Source organism: Gopherus evgoodei, chromosome 19 (assembly GCF_007399415.2).
Source record: "Gopherus evgoodei ecotype Sinaloan lineage chromosome 19, rGopEvg1_v1.p, whole genome shotgun sequence".
Classification (NCBI taxonomy): Eukaryota; Metazoa; Chordata; order Testudines; family Testudinidae; genus Gopherus; species Gopherus evgoodei.
Window position 1 is genome coordinate 5,972,216 of NC_044340.1, and position 17,864 is coordinate 5,990,079.

The following is a 17,864-nucleotide window of genomic DNA, read 5'->3' on the forward strand; positions in this document are numbered from 1 at the left end:
ATGGTTTTTGCAGCAACCCTTTGGGTCTTAAAGCTTGCATAGGATTTCCATCCAACCCCCTATAGGTACGTTAGTGAGAGGGCTGTGCTAAGTTTCCCTGGTTTCTCATCCCTCCATAGCCTGGCCAGCAGGATGCTGGCGAGCCTTGCCCAGGTTTCTGTGGGGTGGCACCAGGACTAGTCCAGCTCAGCTAGGAACTAGGCCTGAGTTATCTGTTTTCACACCCAAGGCGACAGGCAGGGACTGCCCATGGGGAGGATGACTGGAGAGTGCCTGGGTCCCCCAGTTAGCCCTAGGGGGACCCCAGCCAGGCAAGGGCCCAAGCCCTGAAGCAGCAGCAGCCAGGTTCCTCCTGAGCCCTAGGAAACAAGCAGAGACATCAGCCCCCTGACCCAGTATCCTAACACAGAAAGATGATTGACTAACAACGCACAAGCCACCCACAGTTCCCTTTATATAGCCCATGAAACATCGCGATAAGACAGAGGGCGCGAGGACAGCTGGTTAGTGCCGAGCCGGAGATCTCGCGGTATTTCCCCTCACCAACCTACGCGGGTATGCTCTTGAGGGAGGAGCCGAGGCACGCTGCCCCGCCCAGGCAGTTCTGGAGCTCTGCGACCCGCCCCCTTGCCGCTAATAGACCAATGGAAAGCGCGGGGAGGAGCCGAAGGGAAACACCCCTGAGGCTTTTCCCCTGCCTTTCTCTCCCTTCCTCGTTGGCACGAGAGCGAGGCAGGAGCTGGGCGTGCGCCTGCGCAGATCGCAGAGCAGAGGGCGGGACGAGTCTGCGCACAGGGAGGAGTCGCGTCTGTCAGACGCCTCAGCGGTGAGGCACGCGAGGAGGGTGTAATGCGCTTGCGCGGAGGAAGGCGTGGGCCGGCGGCGGCTGGTGGCGGAGGGAGCCCGTGGGCCAGTAACAGCGGCCGGGGCGCTACAGGCAGGTGAGCTGGCGGCGGAGCCCGGCCGGAGTAGTCGGGCCCCGCTGTGCTGCGGCCGGCTCGGCTCCTGCAGCCCTCTGAGGGGAGTGCGCCTGGGATAGCTCCGCTCTGGGGCGGGGCGGCCGGTCCCCGGGCGGCGGTGCTGTGTGCCCGGCGCTGCTCACCCAGCACTGAAACGCAGTCCCCTCTGGGGCGGGGCGGGGCGGCTGGTCCCCGGGCGGCGGTGCTGTGTGCCCGGCGCTGCTCACCCAGCACTGAAATGCAGCCCCCTCTGGGGCGGGGCGGGGCGGCTGGTCCCCGGGCGGCGGTGCTGTGTGCCCGGTGCTGCTCACCCAGCACTGAAATGCAGCCCCCTCTGGGGCGGGGCGGCTGGTCCCCGGGCGGCGGTGCTGTGTGCCCGGCGCTGCTCACCCAGCACTGAAATGCAGCCCCCTCTGGGGCGGGGCGGCTGGTCCCCGGGCGGCGGTGCTGTGTGCCCGGCGCTGCTCACCTAGCACTGAAATGCAGCCCCCTCTGGGGCGGGGCGGCTGGTCCCCGGGCGGTGGTGCTGTGTGCCCGGCGCTGCTCACCCAGCACTGAAATGCAGCCCCCTCTGGGGCGGGGCGGCCGGTCCCCGGGCGGCGGTGCTGTGTGCCCGGTGCTGCTCACCCAGCACTGAAATGCAGCCCCCTCTGGGGCGGGGCGGGGCGGCTGGTCCCCGGGCGGCGGTGCTTTGTGCCCGGCACTGCTCTCCTAGCACTGAAATGCAGCCCCCTCTGGGGCGGGGCGGCCGGTCCCCGGGAGGCGGTGCTGTGTGCCAGGCGCTGCTCACCCAGCACTGAAATGCAGCCCCCTCTGGGGCGGGGCGGCCGGTCCCCGGGCGGCGGTGCTGTGTGCCCGGTGCTGCTCACCCAGCACTGAAATGCAGCCCCCTCTGGGGCGGGGCGGCTGGTCCTCGGGCGGCGGTGCTGTGTGCCCGGCGCTGCTCACCCAGCACTGAAATGCAGCCCCCTCTGGGGCGGGGCGGGGCGGCTGGTCCCCGGGGCGGCGGTGCTGTGTGCCCGGCGCTGCTCACCCAGCACTGAAATGCAGCCCCCTCTGGGGCGGGGCGGGGCGGCTGGTCCCCGGGCGGCGGTGCTGTGTGCCCGGTGCTGCTCACCCAGCACTGAAATGCAGCCCCCTCTGGGGCGGGGCGGCTGGTCCCCGGGCGGTGGTGCTGTGTGCCCGGCGCTGCTCACCCAGCACTGAAATGCAGCCCCCTCTGGGGCGGGGCGGCCGGTCCCCGGGCGGCGGTGCTGTGTGCCCGGTGCTGCTCACCCAGCACTGAAATGCAGCCCCCTCTGGGGCGGGGCGGGGCGGCTGGTCCCCGGGCGGCGGTGCTTTGTGCCCGGCACTGCTCTCCTAGCACTGAAATGCAGCCCCCTCTGGGGCGGGGCAGCCGGTCCCCGGGAGGCGGTGCTGTGTGCCAGGCGCTGCTCACCCAGCACTGAAATGCAGCCCCCTCTGGGGCGGGGCGGCCGGTCCCTGGGCGGCGGTGCTGTGTGCCCGGTGCTGCTCACCCAGCACTGAAATGCAGCCCCCTCTGGGGCGGGGCGGCTGGTCCTCGGGCGGCGGTGCTGTGTGCCCGGCGCTGCTCACCCAGCACTGAAATGCAGCCCCCTCTGGGGCGGGGCGGGGCGGCTGGTCCCCGGGGCGGCGGTGCTGTGTGCCCGGCGCTGCTCACCCAGCACTGAAATGCAGCCCCCTCTGGGGCGGGGCGGGGCGGCTGGTCCCCGGGCGGCGGTGCTGTGTGCCCGGTGCTGCTCACCCAGCACTGAAATGCAGCCCCCTCTGGGGCGGGGCGGCTGGTCCCCGGGCGGCGGTGCTGTGTGCCCGGTGCTGCTCACCCAGCACTGAAATGCAGCCCCCTCTGGGGCGGGGCGGCCGGTCCCCGGGCGGCGGTGCTGTGTGCCCGGCGCTGCTCACCCAGCACTGAAATGCAGCCCCCTCTGGGGCGGGGCGGCCGGTCCCCGGGCGGCGGTGCTGTGTGCCCGGCGCTGCTCACCCAGCACTGAAATGCAGCCCCCTCTGGGGCGGGGCGGGGCGGCTGGTCCCCGGGCGGCGGTGCTGTGTGCCCGGTGCTGCTCACCCAGCACTGAAATGCAGCCCCCTCTGGGGCGGGGCGGCTGGTCCTCGGGCGGCGGTGCTGTGTGCCCGGCGCTGCTCACCCAGCACTGAAATGCAGCCCCCTCTGGGGCGGGGCGGGGCGGCTGGTCCCCGGGGCGGCGGTGCTGTGTGCCCGGTGCTGCTCACCCAGCACTGAAATGCAGCCCCCTCTGGGGCGGGGCGGCTGGTCCCCGGGCGGCGGTGCTGTGTGCCCGGTGCTGCTCACCCAGCACTGAAATGCAGCCCCCTCTGGGGCGGGGCGGCCGGTCCCCGGGGCGGCGGTGCTGTGTGCCCGGTGCTGCTCACCTAGCACTGAAATGCAGCCCCCTCTGGGGCGGGGCGGCCGGTCCCCGGGAGGCGGTGCTGTGTGCCCGGCGCTGCTCACCCAGCACTGAAATGCAGCCCCCTCTGGGGCGGGGCGGCTGGTCCCTGGGGCGGCGGTGCTGTGTGCCCGGCGCTGCTCTCCTAGCACTGAAATGCAGCCCCCTCTGGGGCGGGGCGGCTGGTCCCTGGGGCGGCGGTGCTGTGTGCCCGGCGCTGCTCTCCTAGCACTGAAATGCAGCCCCCTCTGGGGCGGGGCGGGGCGGCTGGTCCCCGGGAGGCGGTGCTGTGTGCCCGGTGCTGCTCACCCAGCACTGAAATGCAGCCCCCTCTGGGGTGGGGCGGGGCGGCTGGTCCCCGGGCGGCGGTGCTGTGTGCCCAGTGCTGCTCACCCAGCACTGAAATGCAGCCCCCTCTGGGGCGGGGTGGCTGGTCCCCGGGCGGTGGTGCTGTGTGCCCGGCGCTGCTCACCTAGCACTGAAATGCAGCCCCTTCTGGGGCGGGGCGGCTGGTCCCCGGGCGGCGGTGCTGTGTGCCCAGTGCTGCTCACCCAGCACTGAAATGCAGCCCCCTCTGGGGCGGGGCGGGGCGGCTGGTCCCTGGGCGGCGGTGCTGTGTGCCCGGCGCTGCTCACCTAGCACTGAAATGCAGCCCCCTCTGGGGCGGGGCGGCTGGTCCCCGGGCGGTGGTGCTGTGTGCCCGGCGCTGCTCACCTAGCACTGAAATGCAGCCCCCTCTGGGGCGGGGCAGCTGGTCCCCGGGCGGCGGTGCTGTGTGCCCGGCGCTGCTCACCCAGCACTGAAATGCAGCCCCCTCTGGGGCGGGGCGGCTGGTCCCCGGGCGGCGGTGCTGTGTGCCCGGCGCTGCTCACCCAGCACTGAAATGCAGCCCTCTCTGGGGTGGGGCGGGGCGGCCGGTCCCCGGGCGGCAGTGCTGTGTGCCCGGCGCTGCTCACCCAGCAATGAAATGCAGCCCCCTCTGGGGCGGGGCGGGGCGGCTGGTCCCCGGGGCGGCAGTGCTGTGTGCCCAGTGCTGCTCTCCTAGCACTGAAATGCAGCCCCCTCTGGGGCAGGGCGGCCGGTCCTCGGGCGGCGGTGCTGTGTGCCCGGCGCTGCTCACCTAGCACTGAAATGCAGCCCCCTCTGGGGCGGGGCGGCTGGTCCCCGGGGCGGCGGTGCTGTGTGCCCGGTGCTGGTCACCTAGCTCTGAAATGCAGCCCCCTCTGGGGCAGGGTGGCTGGTCCCTGGACCGGCAGTGCTGTGTGCCCAGTGCTGCTCTCCTAGCACTGAAATGCAGCCCCCTCTGGGGCGGGGCGGCTGGTCCCCGGGGCGGCGGTGCTCTGTGCCCAGTGCTGCTCACCTAGCACTGAAATGCAGCCCCCTCTGGGGCAGGGCGGCTGGTCCCCGGGGTGGCGGTGCTGTCTGGCTAGTGCTCACCTAGCACTGAAATGCAGTCCCCTCTGGGGCGGGGCTGCTGGTACCCAGACTGATGGTGCGGTCTGGCCAGTGCTGCTCTCCTAGCACTGAAATGCAGCCCCCTCTGGAGTTGGGGGTGACAACTGGCAATGCTGTAGGGCAATTGCTCGCCTACCATTAAAATGCAGCCCCCATTGTCACTGACACTTACATGCCAGCAAAACTTTGTTGTGTTGACCAGGCCTCCCCCTAAAGACCTTTTCTTTACTAGCAAGAAGGTGGGTTTTTTAAGCATGTTGGCTAATCCTTCTTAAAATCTTACTGTAAATTGGTGGGGCATAGCTTTAATGTGCTAGCTCTATTCAAGGACTGTTTTCCTATTATAGATGTGGCCAGGTTAATGTTTTGATAACTCCCTCTCACTGACCAAGAAAGGACCAATAAATGCTATTTCTAGTTTATGAAGAGTGGAAACATTGCTTAAGATAGTTTGCTGTGTCACAGATTGACAGGGTCTGGGCTATACCCTGGCCTTTAAACAGTATGCTGGGAGTTACCCATTAGTGTGCCAGACCCTTATGGATCACAGTTTTTGGCACGGATAGGCCGTGCGGCTTTAATGCCTCGCAGACTGGGTTTTCAGGCTCCAAGACTTCTGTTTGTCACCATGAGCGCTAGTGCTGCACAGTGAATCTGACTGAGAGAGACTTCTGTTCAGAGACTTTTCACTTTCAGATATCAGGACACATTAGTATTTGCAGTGATATCAAGCACCTTTTCCAAACGAGATTAGGTTTTGAGTCAGTTGCAATGCAGCATCTAGAAGTACTTAACTTTTGCTTCTATATGCTAACCTAAGGCAGAGTTTGCACTGGCAAAAGCTGGGGCTCGGCCAAGCCATCCTTCTGTAGAATTCATCTCTGCTCTCCCTGTTCCTTTTGTGTCTGAGTCCCAAGAGACTGCTCTGTGTGTGGGAACCCTGAATGAGAGCTGCTGTGTGTGTCTGTGAACATTTCTTATTGCAGGTTCCTGACATTTCCAGTCCATTGTCCTTCTGCTGCCAAATACTGAGTTCACATGTTCAGCCTGTCTGGGCCTTCTATTGTTAAGTGTTAATGTTCAGTCATTGGGGTTTCCATGGTTTTTTCTGGGTCTTCTGTCAATATGTTGATTCCAGACAGTTCTTGATGATGCCTTCATCTCACCCCAATCAGCTATGGGACCCAAACATCTCATGTCACTCCTCTGTTCCAGGAGAAGTGTTTTCACTCCCCTGCATCCAGTAGGTAACAATACCAAATCAAATTGCTCAACCGAGACTCCTATAATAATTTTATGTACAATAGAAAGCTCCCACTTTCATCACTCTCTACTGTTCCCAGCCCCTTGTTTGCCTCTTATGCAGAATCCAGCTGACATCTTGAACTTGGATCCCAGCCCAGTTCTCTACCACTAGACCATGGGCTCTACCCCTTTTTGACTCCCTTGCATATTAAGGTATTTCTGTTACTTATTCAGAGGATACCCCCCCCAGTGTCCTTCCCATTCTCCTTGACCAAAATAATGTTCTGGTCTTGAGGTAAAGGTAATCGCCAATTGCTTACTGATAGACCTTCTTTTGGTAAGATGGATTGCTCTGTAAGCCCCTTATTGTCTTCTGTCAAGAAAGTGGAGATCTTCCATACCCACTGCTCCAAAGAGAATTCGATGGATTAGTGTAATACAAGTTAAGTTTCAGTTGTTAGGTTTTCAGTGTTCTTAGAAAATTTGAAATCTGACTTGTTCTGGTTTTTTAACCTGAATCTAATGAGTTCACCCTCTCATGGGTTTTGGTAGTGTTTGGAACCTGTCCTCACCCTTTGATCTCACACATAAAGAACTCACTTTAAAATGTTGGCAACGCCTGGTTGTTATGCCACTAGCTTCCTTGTTCTGTCTCTGTAGGCCCTGCAGCCCTTGTTCTGTACTGTGCCTTCTGATGCAATCTTGCTTCTGTCTTACTCCTTTGCTAAAAATACTCATTCTATAAACTTAAAATCCTCTTTTGGGGTTGCATACTCCTATTTTTTTTGAGGGATTTCCCAGCAAACCCTTTAAAGCTGATTGGTGTCAACTTTTTTTTTACTGTGTGCAGTCCCAGCCCTGAAAGCCTCCATGCCTATTTACTGATTTCTCTTACTCTGTATCTTCTGTCCCCTCACCTATCTTGCTTTTTTTGATTGACTCAGGTGTTTCCCTAAATGAATGATGCTGTTCCTTCTCTTAAGGACTGAGCTTGCTGCCTGTGTAGTGCCTGCCCTTGGCCAAGCTTAACTCTTGAAACTTTCACATCCCAAGTAGCACAACATAGGATGGTCAGCCAGAGAGGAGTACTTGAAAATAGTTGTTTTGCAACTGAAATTTCTGAGCTTTTATTAAAGTGACATTAACGTCGTGGTCCCACAGCCGTTACGATCATAAACCAGTCATTTTAAATTAGTATTTAACAGTCATTTTAATTGTTCAATATGTGAATAAAATGTGTAACTTTCAGACAAAGTTCTTAGGTTGATCCAAGATCAAACCAGACAGTCTGGTTCAGCTTTGCAATGGGTGAACTATCTAAACAAATTCCTTGCTATTTATTTCGTTTAGCACTTCCTCATGACAGCTCACTCCTCTTCAATAGTTTTGCTAGAGCCTTAACAAGCTGGCAAAATCTATAAAGAGTTAACTTCACCAGGGAGGTCCCAAACTAGCTAACAGGCTTCCCATATGAAGTTTAATCAAATAAGTAAATCTCCTGTTTTCAGATCAAGAATGATGGTTTATCTAGCATGTAATCAGTTATAATTCTGGAGAAGCAGCCTCTCATTGTTGGGAACATATTGGGAGAAGCAAGGAGTATAGGTGGAAACTCAAGTACAGACTTAGTTGCTGAGGTTACAGATAAATAGGTAACCAGACAGGAGCATATAGAGGGATGGGAGTATGAAAAAAGCAATACTATTGAATTCTGATGTGTGTAGCAGGATGACGATGCCAAATTAGTGTCCTGTAACTGCCTCCCTGCAAGTCTTGTCCAACCAGCTGCTCCAGGACTATTGCATAGAGTATTGTCTCAACATTTAGGTAGGATGTAGGAAATCTAAAGAAAAACAAAAATAACTTGAGAATTAGAGGATAGGTCACTTGAAGAGAGACCATGGGAGCTGAATTTATCTAGTAAAAGAGATGACCTTGTGCGGGGGACATAATCCCAGGGGTGACCTTGGTAGATAACGATGTGTTGAAGGAAGGCAGTGCTTAATTCTCAGAAATTGGTAGGAGGAATGATCTGAAGTTAAGGGAGGAAAGTTTGGGCTAGATATTAGGAAAGAATTCTAAGCTCCAAGGGGGATTATTTAGAACACAATCACTGCTGAGATTCAAGAACTGGTTAGACCAAAAGTTACTGAGGTGATTTGTGTGGCTTCCAGGGTGGATAAAAATCAATGATTTAAAAAGAATACAAATAAAAAAAATTGTTTTTTTAATTGGATTTTGGGGGGAAAAAACCTATCTAAAGATAGCTTTGAGCTATAATGTATCTTAATTAAAATTATCTCATCATGGAATAGGGATTATAAATTCTAATTCTAAAGTATGAGACAATATATTCATGTAATGTTTAAGAAAAGTTTTGTAAATGAGTTCCAATAGTTCATGGATTAGGGACCCAATTTTATGGGTTTCCACAAGCTTCTGTATAGATTATTTTAGGTTAATCTTTCTGTCTACACAATGGGACTCAATTCTCAGCCTAGAAGATATCATCAGAGATGCTTAGTTTTGCAGTTATCAGACTGTGGATATGTCTCCCCGGAGGTAACATGCTTGTTAACAGCAACAATATTTTAAAATATATAGAGGTGAGAAATAACAGACCTCAACCCTATTGTCCCTCTGCAAATTTGTGTACACAGAGTCAATCCCTTAACCCTCTCAAAGTGCAAAGTTTCAAAAAGTTCAATGAATAGAAGATTGTTGGGGGCAGAATACATCTGGACAAGGAGAAGTCTGGAGATAAATGTGAGAAGCGAGGGACATACGCTTTTTGTTAAAATATTATATGTTGAAGAGAAAGAATCCAGAATACATTATGTTGTTGTTTTAGTTAAATAAAACAATTTAACTGTCTGGTGGTGCTCTCCTCCTAATACAGCATGGCAAGAAAATCCTGCAAATATTAATGATAGTTCACCTCCCAATGACTTCATAAATCTGCTTCAGTTACATTTGGTAAATGAAATAACCAAACAATCATTCATTTTCTGATATTGCTGCAAAACTAATCTGAAAAGTTTTCAAAATAAAACTGGTTAAAAATGTATAGTGTGTACCTTCTAAAAATGAAACCTACATCTATCTCTGAGTTGTGAAGAATGTGTATTAAGGTTAAAACAACCAACAAGAGTGCACTTTTATGTAGAAAACCACAATTAAATCAAGTCTTCCTGACTAGTGATTTAAATCATGATTAAAATAAATGTGATTGAAATCAAATCCGCCCTGGTGGCTACTTTTTGCAAAATGTGGGGAGCAGACAGTATTGCACAACATTGCCAGAAAAGCACAGTTATCTTTGATTCTGTGTCTTCCTGCTGCAAGATTGTCAAGCAAACACCCTAGAATTGCTTCCATAAGGGGAAAATAAACTTATTAGTTAGGTAACAAGAATTTATCAAACATACCAACTCATGTTTTAGGGGTGTGTGACATTCTTCAGTGAACTGATTAGAGTTAAAAGATCAGGTGTCTAACATCTATAGGATTAGACAATGATAATGTCTATCTTCTTCATACAGAGCTCTTGTTTGTTGTGTGCTATTGTGCCTCCTGACACACAGATCTTTGTTTTGAGAAGTATAATACTTCAGAGATAAATTGGTCTGTCATCAGTGACTGTTTTGTAAGTGCAGTCAAGGGTTCTTTAAGGTACATCTCATTACTTGCTCCTGTATCTAAGAAACATCTGACCATTGATCTCCTCTCTGTGTCATAACGTGGGAATGAGAGCATGTTGTGTAGAACTGGCAAGAAACTCTTACGTGTTTGGAATCTTCTTAACTTTTCTTTTTTCTTTTTCCGAAGAAATGAGCTGTAGCCCACAAAAGCTTATGCTGAAATAAATTTGTTAGTCTTTAAGGTGCCACAAGTACTCCTGTTCTTTTTGCAGATACGGACTAACACAGGTGCTACTCTGAAACTTAACTTTTCCTTGGATCTGTAGTGATACAATCTAATCAAAGGGATGGTGAGAGGGCAGCAGAACAAAACATAAAGGTAAGATAACAGTGAAGGGATAATCTATTATATTTGATAGTACTCATTGCATGGGCAGTCTGGTAATGTTGCAGTTCATTCTTTGCAGAAATTCAAAATGAGGTAGAAAAAGACACAGCTCTTAAGTGACATTATATCCTAAATCATGCTGATTCAGCATCTGCTCTGATGTCTGTATATAACTCCATATCTTAGGGACCTCCTTACTTGAATTACTTTCTCTTGTTAAAGACAACATATATGTACAGCTAACTCCTAAAACTGCTGGGGACATGCTACTCCAAACTCGCATGAAGTCAGTGAGAATTTGGAGCATGCAAAAAACGCAGGATGAGGCCCTAGATCATGGGTAATCAATTATTTTTTTGTCAAGGAATAATCAATAGCTAGATTTCATGGAGGCAGTCTGATTTCAGTCTGAGACACATTTTTCACAGCTGTGAATTTGTGTGTATTACATCTGCATAGACTAAGTGTCTAACCATTCAGTAGCTGAGGGGAGAGCACTGTGCAAGTCCATGAGGGAATCAGGCAGCACTTACCCATGAGTATGGCCTGCATCTGCTGACTGGCCACAGCTGCAAAGGGGGGAGAGAGGCCTCACTTAGTCACTAGCAGTACACGTAATCACTGCACATGTGAAGCAATTGAGCTTTACTCAAAGATGTTGGGGAAAGGTCAGAACCAGGGAGCTGGACTGTTGGATCTGTCAGAGATAGGCATTGGTACGGTTAAGATATTTGTCATGGTTATTTTTAGTAAAAGTCATGGACAGGTCTTGGGCAGTAAACAAAAATTCATGGAGGTCGTGATCTGTCTGTGATGCTTACTAACAATAACAGGGGGGAAGCTGACAGCCTGACCCCCCACTGACCAGGGGGTGGGAGCAGCTGACAGGTCTGACTACCTGGAGCTGAAGGTCACACAAAATCATGGAATCCGTGACCAACTCATAGCCTTAGGTTTTGGCTATGGAGGTTTGTTTTTGCCACGTATTCTGCCTCCTCGAGGTGATGTCAAGGTTCCTTAGGGGACTTGTCCAAAAGGGCTTGCCTTGAGCTAGAATGGTGTCTCCATGGATTAAACACATCTTTAGAGGGGTAGGTATCGCACGTCTTGCACTATAAGGAGCAGATTCTGCAAGGCAACTTGTCACCCATGTCAGAAGGGCAATGTTGGACAGAACTGACTGCCGGGCCAGATTTTGTCAGGTTCCCGGTACCTGCCATATGCGTTGTTTCGTTTACCTGAGTGTCTACTAGTCGAGTGTGAGAAGAGCTGAGCCATGCTGGGGAACAATATTCTGCTACAGAATAGCACAAGAGAAACCCATATTTCTCTGGTTTGGTCTGCCTACCAACTTAAGTTGGTATAACTGTGTCATTTAGGGGTGGGAAAAATCCACACCCCTGAGAGACATAGTTACACTGACCTAACTCCTGGTGTAGACAGCACTGTGTCGACAGGAGAGCTTCTCCCATCAACATAGCTTCCGCCTATTGGGGCCGTGGAGTCCCTTCGTCAATGGGAGAAGCTCCTGGTGTCTTCGCTAAGCACTGCCATGGTGCAGCTGCAGCACTGTAAGGGTAGACAAACCCTCTGTGTCTGCACATTGGCTTTTTAGGCGATCCAGCTGTTTTGCTGATCAGGTTGTTTCTTGTCTTTATTTTTGGCAAGGCTTTGGTAAGATGTTCCTTGACTTTCAAGAAACGGTCCAGTAGAACACCTAGATACAGACTTTGGGTTGTAGTCTTCCTATGTCCATTCAGGAAGATGCGGCGTACTATGCAGTGTATTGCAATATTTATATGATCTATGATAGAAGCTATCTATGCCCTTATATTGAAGATGATACTTCTATTGATCATGCTTTTCACCACTAAAATATGCTTTAACTTCCTCAGTTGGGGAATCCATTGATATCTATTAGCAATTGTGCTAATCTGTCTGTCTGTTAGCAGTTGTGCTTTTGCTACAGACTTCCTGTGTGACCTTGAGCAAGCCACATAATTTTTCTGTGCCTCGATGTCCTAATAAGTAGAATGGGTCTAATCTGTAGAATAGGTGTGAGACTGCCTGTCTTGTTTGTGTTGAAGCATTTGGTTTTACTGTAGTTGTACCCTCATTCTTCTCATCTGAATGCTTTTGCACAGCTGTCTGACCTGTACTTGGTCTCACTGATTGTGTCTTGTCTAAGTGTTATGGATTTATTGTTCGTGTAGGTTTTATACAGCTTTTGATGACATTTGTATAGATTTAAGGATGATCCATTTTAAAAATCACTTTGGTTGCACATAGTGGGTGTTATATCTCTTGACTCTGCATACTCATTTCAAATCAAAGCGTAACTCACTTCACATTATCTTAAAAACCTTTTCTAACCTGCATTCAGCATTGTACAGAGCTGTCAGGATAAAAAGCTCAGATTTTCACTCCAGGAGTAAGATCAACAGGAGCTAGTTATCACAAGATAAATATGAACTGACATTCTCCATTGTGGAGGAAAAAAAATTTGACTTATTCAAATCATCCGAAAAATGCTTTTGGTCTTCCCTCCCTCCATAGAAGAGGGATAGTCTTATGATGGGAGAATAGGATTCTGGAGCCAAGAAATCTTAAGAGCTTGATGCTCACGCAGTCTCCAAAGTTATTGTAGCATAAAGTGGGATGTTTCAGGAAGAATGAACAATTGTTTTTTGTCTGCATGTTGCTACTATCCATTTTTGTCTTCACTTTTGTTCTTCATTGTGCTTCGATTCACAGCAATACCAGCTAGCATAAGACTCCCCTCTGCAGCCGCCAGGCGCTGTATAATGCCAGTGCCTAATAACCTGGCTCAAAAGATGCTCATTTTCTCTCAGTTCCATCCCCGCTGGAGAGCAGCCATTTTGCCCTGGCATATGACCTGGAGACTTACATTTCTTGATTCTGGAATTAAAACCTTGATCTTAAGAACAGTAATCCCTGCCAGTAATAGCCTGACTGCTGCTAATGCTTTTAAATGTAAGCACTCATTCCTAGTCAGACCTCAGGAAAAATTTCTCTTGTTTCGGAGATTCAGTGTGATGGAAAGGTCTAGTTCCTGACAATAACTTAGACACATTGTCCAGTTAAGTTAAAATCCGAATTTATTTTAAAAGGCCCTTCATACCATAAATTCACTTTAAAAAATTATCTTCCCTAACTTTCCAGGCTGAGTGAAACACACAACTATTCAGTTTAACTTTTGTTTATAGTCAGTTTCACGTTGACTCCCATGGCTAAGCACAACTTGAGTTTGCAAACAGTACAGGGAAATGCTTACATCCAAACTCCATGAACAGTTTTGATATTTGAATGTCAATTGCCTGATATATGATGAGGTGAAACTAATATAAAAACTTACACAAAAATATATTGAGTCAGAAGGAATGTGGTGAAATTATTTTCATTTTGTACACTCACAGGTATGTACAAGTGTTGTGGTCAGTGTACTGCAGAAAAGAAGTAATCCAATGCAGAAGGTCAAAACTTTCTAGAAGTGAGTACCCCCTGCCAAAAAGAGGATACTAGTAAAGGCCATCTGAGGCCTACAAGAGGCACAGCCTGCACATATATCAGCAAGTGGGACGAAATCCAGGGTGTATTTTGAGTTCTGTAAACAGTACTCATGATGATCTCACGTTGCAGGCCACACTGGTAACTTGGCCTGCAATGTACAGGAGGTCAGACTGGATCATTGCGAGGGTCCCTTCTGGTCTTGACATCTGAGTCTTACTTGCCAGAAGCTTGGGAGCTGCATATAGCAAATATAGTCTCTTCTGCACTCACACCCCCAAATCATCCTGGGTCACAGTGTCAGCTCTGTGGGCTGAACCCCTGGATTCTCCATCTTTGTTCTCCAGTCAGTGCAGTAAGATGTCCATGCAGTAATCTGTTTCAGAGGTGATTAGGGGACCGCCTGTCCCATGGGATACTTTCTGCCCTGCAGCTGAAAATGTGATGGCTGGTGCTGGTGCCTGTGCAGCATGATTCCCTCCCTACAGTGCTGGGTGGAAGCTGAAGATGGAGATGAATGACAGTGACTCACCTGTATGTGGTGCTACCATAGATTTCACTGAATGTTTTAATTTCCTTAAAAATGCCATTATCCCTGTTAACAGATCTTTATCATATTAATGTGCACAGCAGCACTTATGTTTGTGTATGTTAAACCTTCAACAACACTGATAGATTCTATTGCAAAAAACAGGTCTATTTAAGTGTGTCACTGAAATAAACTTAAGTCTGTCAATACAGGCTGAATGTAATGATTGTAGCTTTCAGCAACATTTAAATTAAATCAACTGGAACTGGCTGGCTGAGGTTTCCAAAAGACGCATACTCTCTGATTCAGTGTAATTTTGCCATTATAATGGCCAGGCAAGTAAGAGTCCTTCCCCTCCAGAGTGCACCTTAAAACCAACCACCAAAGTCTCTACCCTACTGAATTTCTTCAGAGCAGAGCATGCTAGCTCACACCACCTTCAGGTGTGTCATAGTGTGTGTGTGGTGTTCATTGGATGTAAACGTAAATAATGTGCTGGTTCATGCTGAAGGCTGGTTTTTTGCCAATGGAATTCTAAAAATATGATGTGTCCTCTCTTCTTTGCATCCTAGTAGTTCCTGTTGGACACAGATGCAAGTCAGGTACATGTATCAATGGGAGCCTGTGGTAGGCTTTTCCTAATCACCGTTTAATGTGCTGTCAGTGTAAGCTATAAATGAGCATCGTTCTAGTTCTGGAAACCAGTGACACTGTTGATACAGACCCCAGTATTGCATACAGCTGCATTACCAGGGGTGCGTGGAAATTAGCCAGCAGTGTTTGATCTGCCTTTAAAGCTGTTTGACTCAGGGATCTACTCCTCTGTAGGTCATTTGTTCAGATCTGGCCCAGGTTGAATGGGCCTCTGTAAAAATAAATTATAGTCTTAGGCTAGTTGCTACTGAGCGGACTTCCATGTCACAAAAATGGCTATCACATTTAGCACAAACTAGAATCTTGCTGGCCCTTTTGAGATGGCCTAGACTGAGTAGGCAATAGAGATTGAGATATACCCTTTCTTCCCCTTGGAACAGTCTTGCTCCGGAGGGACTGACTTAGTAATAGGAGAAATATACTGGCAATTCTCCTGACCAGGGATTTCATTTGAAGGGGTATTGACAAAGGGTTTCAGGTATAGAATTTGACGTTTAAATTGTCAGCATGAAAAAGTCTTCTGAAGTCTAGATATATAATGAATTATGATCATTTATGCATCACTGAAGAAGAAAAATCAATCCACAATGGCCTCTTTTGGAAAGTCAACAAAATCTTTTATGCGTACTCCTGCTGGCCCTGGAGCAGCAAGTTTGTTCTCAGAGAGATGCCAACATTGCCCAAAGAGACAGGCCAACAAACCAAGATGAGTGGGCAAGGTAAAATGAAGGTGTTTGACTAGAATTGAGGTATTGCCTTGATGCCAATGCTAATATCTTAGGGGAGGTCTGCTGCATAGCTGCAGGGGAGAAGAGGCGATTCCAGTGTCAGGCTGGCCTCAGGAGTTGTTATGCAGTGGCACAACGATTATGAATGCTTTTTAAAACCAAATCAACCATGTTAATTTCAGCTCTAGAACCTGAGTGAAAAATGTTAGTGGGGAGCTGGTAAGGAATTTTTACTTTTAAGCTTCTGAGAGGATATGCTAGCTAATGAGGAGTTTGAAACTATTTGTGATCAGTAGCCATTAGAATAGTCTCCTGGATACTTTGCAAAACTTCATTAAAAATAATGTTTTTGGCTCAGTAAAGATGAGCAGCTAGGTTGGAGCTGAAGTGCAGAGTCCAGAATAGTGCAATCCTTAGCCAGAAAGTGATAAGACTAAATATTTCTTCTTCCTTTACAAAGTTAGTTATTTAGACTGCTCCAAATCTATTAATTTTGTTTGTTGTAAATTTGTCTGCTACAGAAACTGGATGGCTTCTACAGTGAGTGTGAACTTGGATAAAGACGACACATTCGATGGAATACCACCTGTGAAAAAGCCCAGGTAAACTTACTTGTATTACATTGACATTGAAATATTAGTAGAGGCAAATGAAAGCTTTTTTCCATGACCCTGCATTCATTTTAGAAAGGGGTGTGACATCTGGCACTAAGACTCGGTGATCTTTCCAATGCTTATCTGACAATGTTTGCTGTCTTCAACAATCCATTATAACCACTGTTTTCTTGTCTGTGTGGATAAATATCTGTTTCTTTTTCTTTTTTTTGGGAGGGGGAGAGTATCAGATTTTATATAAATTCTTTTTTACATGAAACCTGTTTAAAATCTGAATTTAATACAAAATATGTTAGTCCACCTATTATCTCTTAAAACATTTAAATAAAAAATAAATATACTGACTTCATGAGGCGCTATCAAATATTGAGTGCAAGGCTGCTTTTCTATATAAAAGAGGACTTAGGGGCAGGGAGGGGGAATCTAACTGTGGAGGTAAAGCTTTATAAATATGGAACAATAGCTCTTGTACTGTATTAAAGGGTTGATCCTGTGAGAGACCCAGGGGCTATGCTACTGGGTGCAAGAGACTGGGGAAGTTACCACAGATGTTGGGACCTGACCTCTGACTTCAGGAGACACCATCATATAGCTCAGTGGTTCTCAAACTTTTGTACTGGTGACCCCTTTCACATAGTAAACAAAGTGAGAGGGGATACCCTTGTGGTCCCAAGAATTGATCCAAGGAGGAATAGTGGAGTAGAAACCAGAGTAATGGGTGATGCTGGTGGTAGAAGGTCTCTGTGCGACAGGGGAAAGAATATCACTGACGCCAAACACCGAAAATTAAAAGGTCTGTACACTAATGCGAGGAGCCTAGGTAACAAGATGGAGGAACTGGAGTTACTGGTGCAGGAAGTGAAACCAGATATTATAGGGATAACCGAAACCTGGTGGAATAGTACTCGTGACTGGAGCACGGGTATTGAAGGCTATGTGCTGTTTAGAAAAGACAGGAAGAAAGGCAAAGGTGGTGGAGTAGCCTTGTACATCAATGATGAAATTAACTGTAGCGAAATAAGAAGCGATGGAATGGATAAGACAGAGTCTGTCTGGGCAAAAATCACACTGGGTAAAAAAGCAACTAGAGCTTCCCCTGAGATAGTGCTTGGGGTGTGCTATAGACCGCCGGGATCTGATTGGGATATGGATAGAGACCTCTTTAATGAAGTAAACACAAAGGGGAAATGTGTGATTATGGGGGACTTCAACTTCCCGGATATAGACTGGAGGACGAGTGCTTCCAAGAATAATAGGGGTCAGATTTTCCTGGATGTGATAGCGGATGGATTTCTTCATCAAGTAGTTGAAGTACCTACGAGAGGGGATGCCATTTTAGATTTGGTGTTGGTGAGCAGTGAGGACCTCGTAGAAGAAATGGTGGTAGGGGACAACCTTGGTTCGAGTGATCATGAGCTGATTCAGTTCAAACTAGATGGAAGGATAAACAAATGTAGATCTGGGATTAGGGTTTTCGACTTCTCGAGGACTAATTTTAAAGAGTTAAGGAAATTAGTTAGGGAAGTGGATTGGACGGAGGAATTAGTGGATTTAAATGCGGAGGAGGCCTGGAATTACTTTAAGTCGCAGTTGCAGAGACTGTCAGAAGCCTGCATCCCAAGAAAGGGGGAAAAAAACCATGGGCAGGAGTTGTAGGCCAAACTGGATGAGCAAGCAACTCAGAGAGGGGATTAGACAAA

General features: G+C 49.4%; 1 protein-coding gene across 6 annotated transcripts in view; it reads left to right on the forward strand.

Annotated features, from left to right (window-relative positions):
• Positions 1–750: 750 nt before the first annotated feature.
• Positions 751–17,864, forward strand: part of FAM118B (family with sequence similarity 118 member B) — a 31,034-nt gene continuing 13,920 nt past the window's right edge. For 3 of the 6 annotated variants that reach the window (XR_003997164.1, XR_003997168.1, XM_030538056.1), the window contains exons 1-3: positions 834–941; positions 9,996–10,102; positions 16,072–16,152. Coding sequence is in view for 1 of the 6 variants with exons in the window: in XM_030538056.1 (XP_030393916.1) it covers positions 16,079–16,152 (74 nt within the window). In the remaining 5 variants the exon portion in view is untranslated. The other 3 variants (XR_003997165.1, XR_003997166.1, XR_003997167.1) reach the window with 3 other exon arrangements.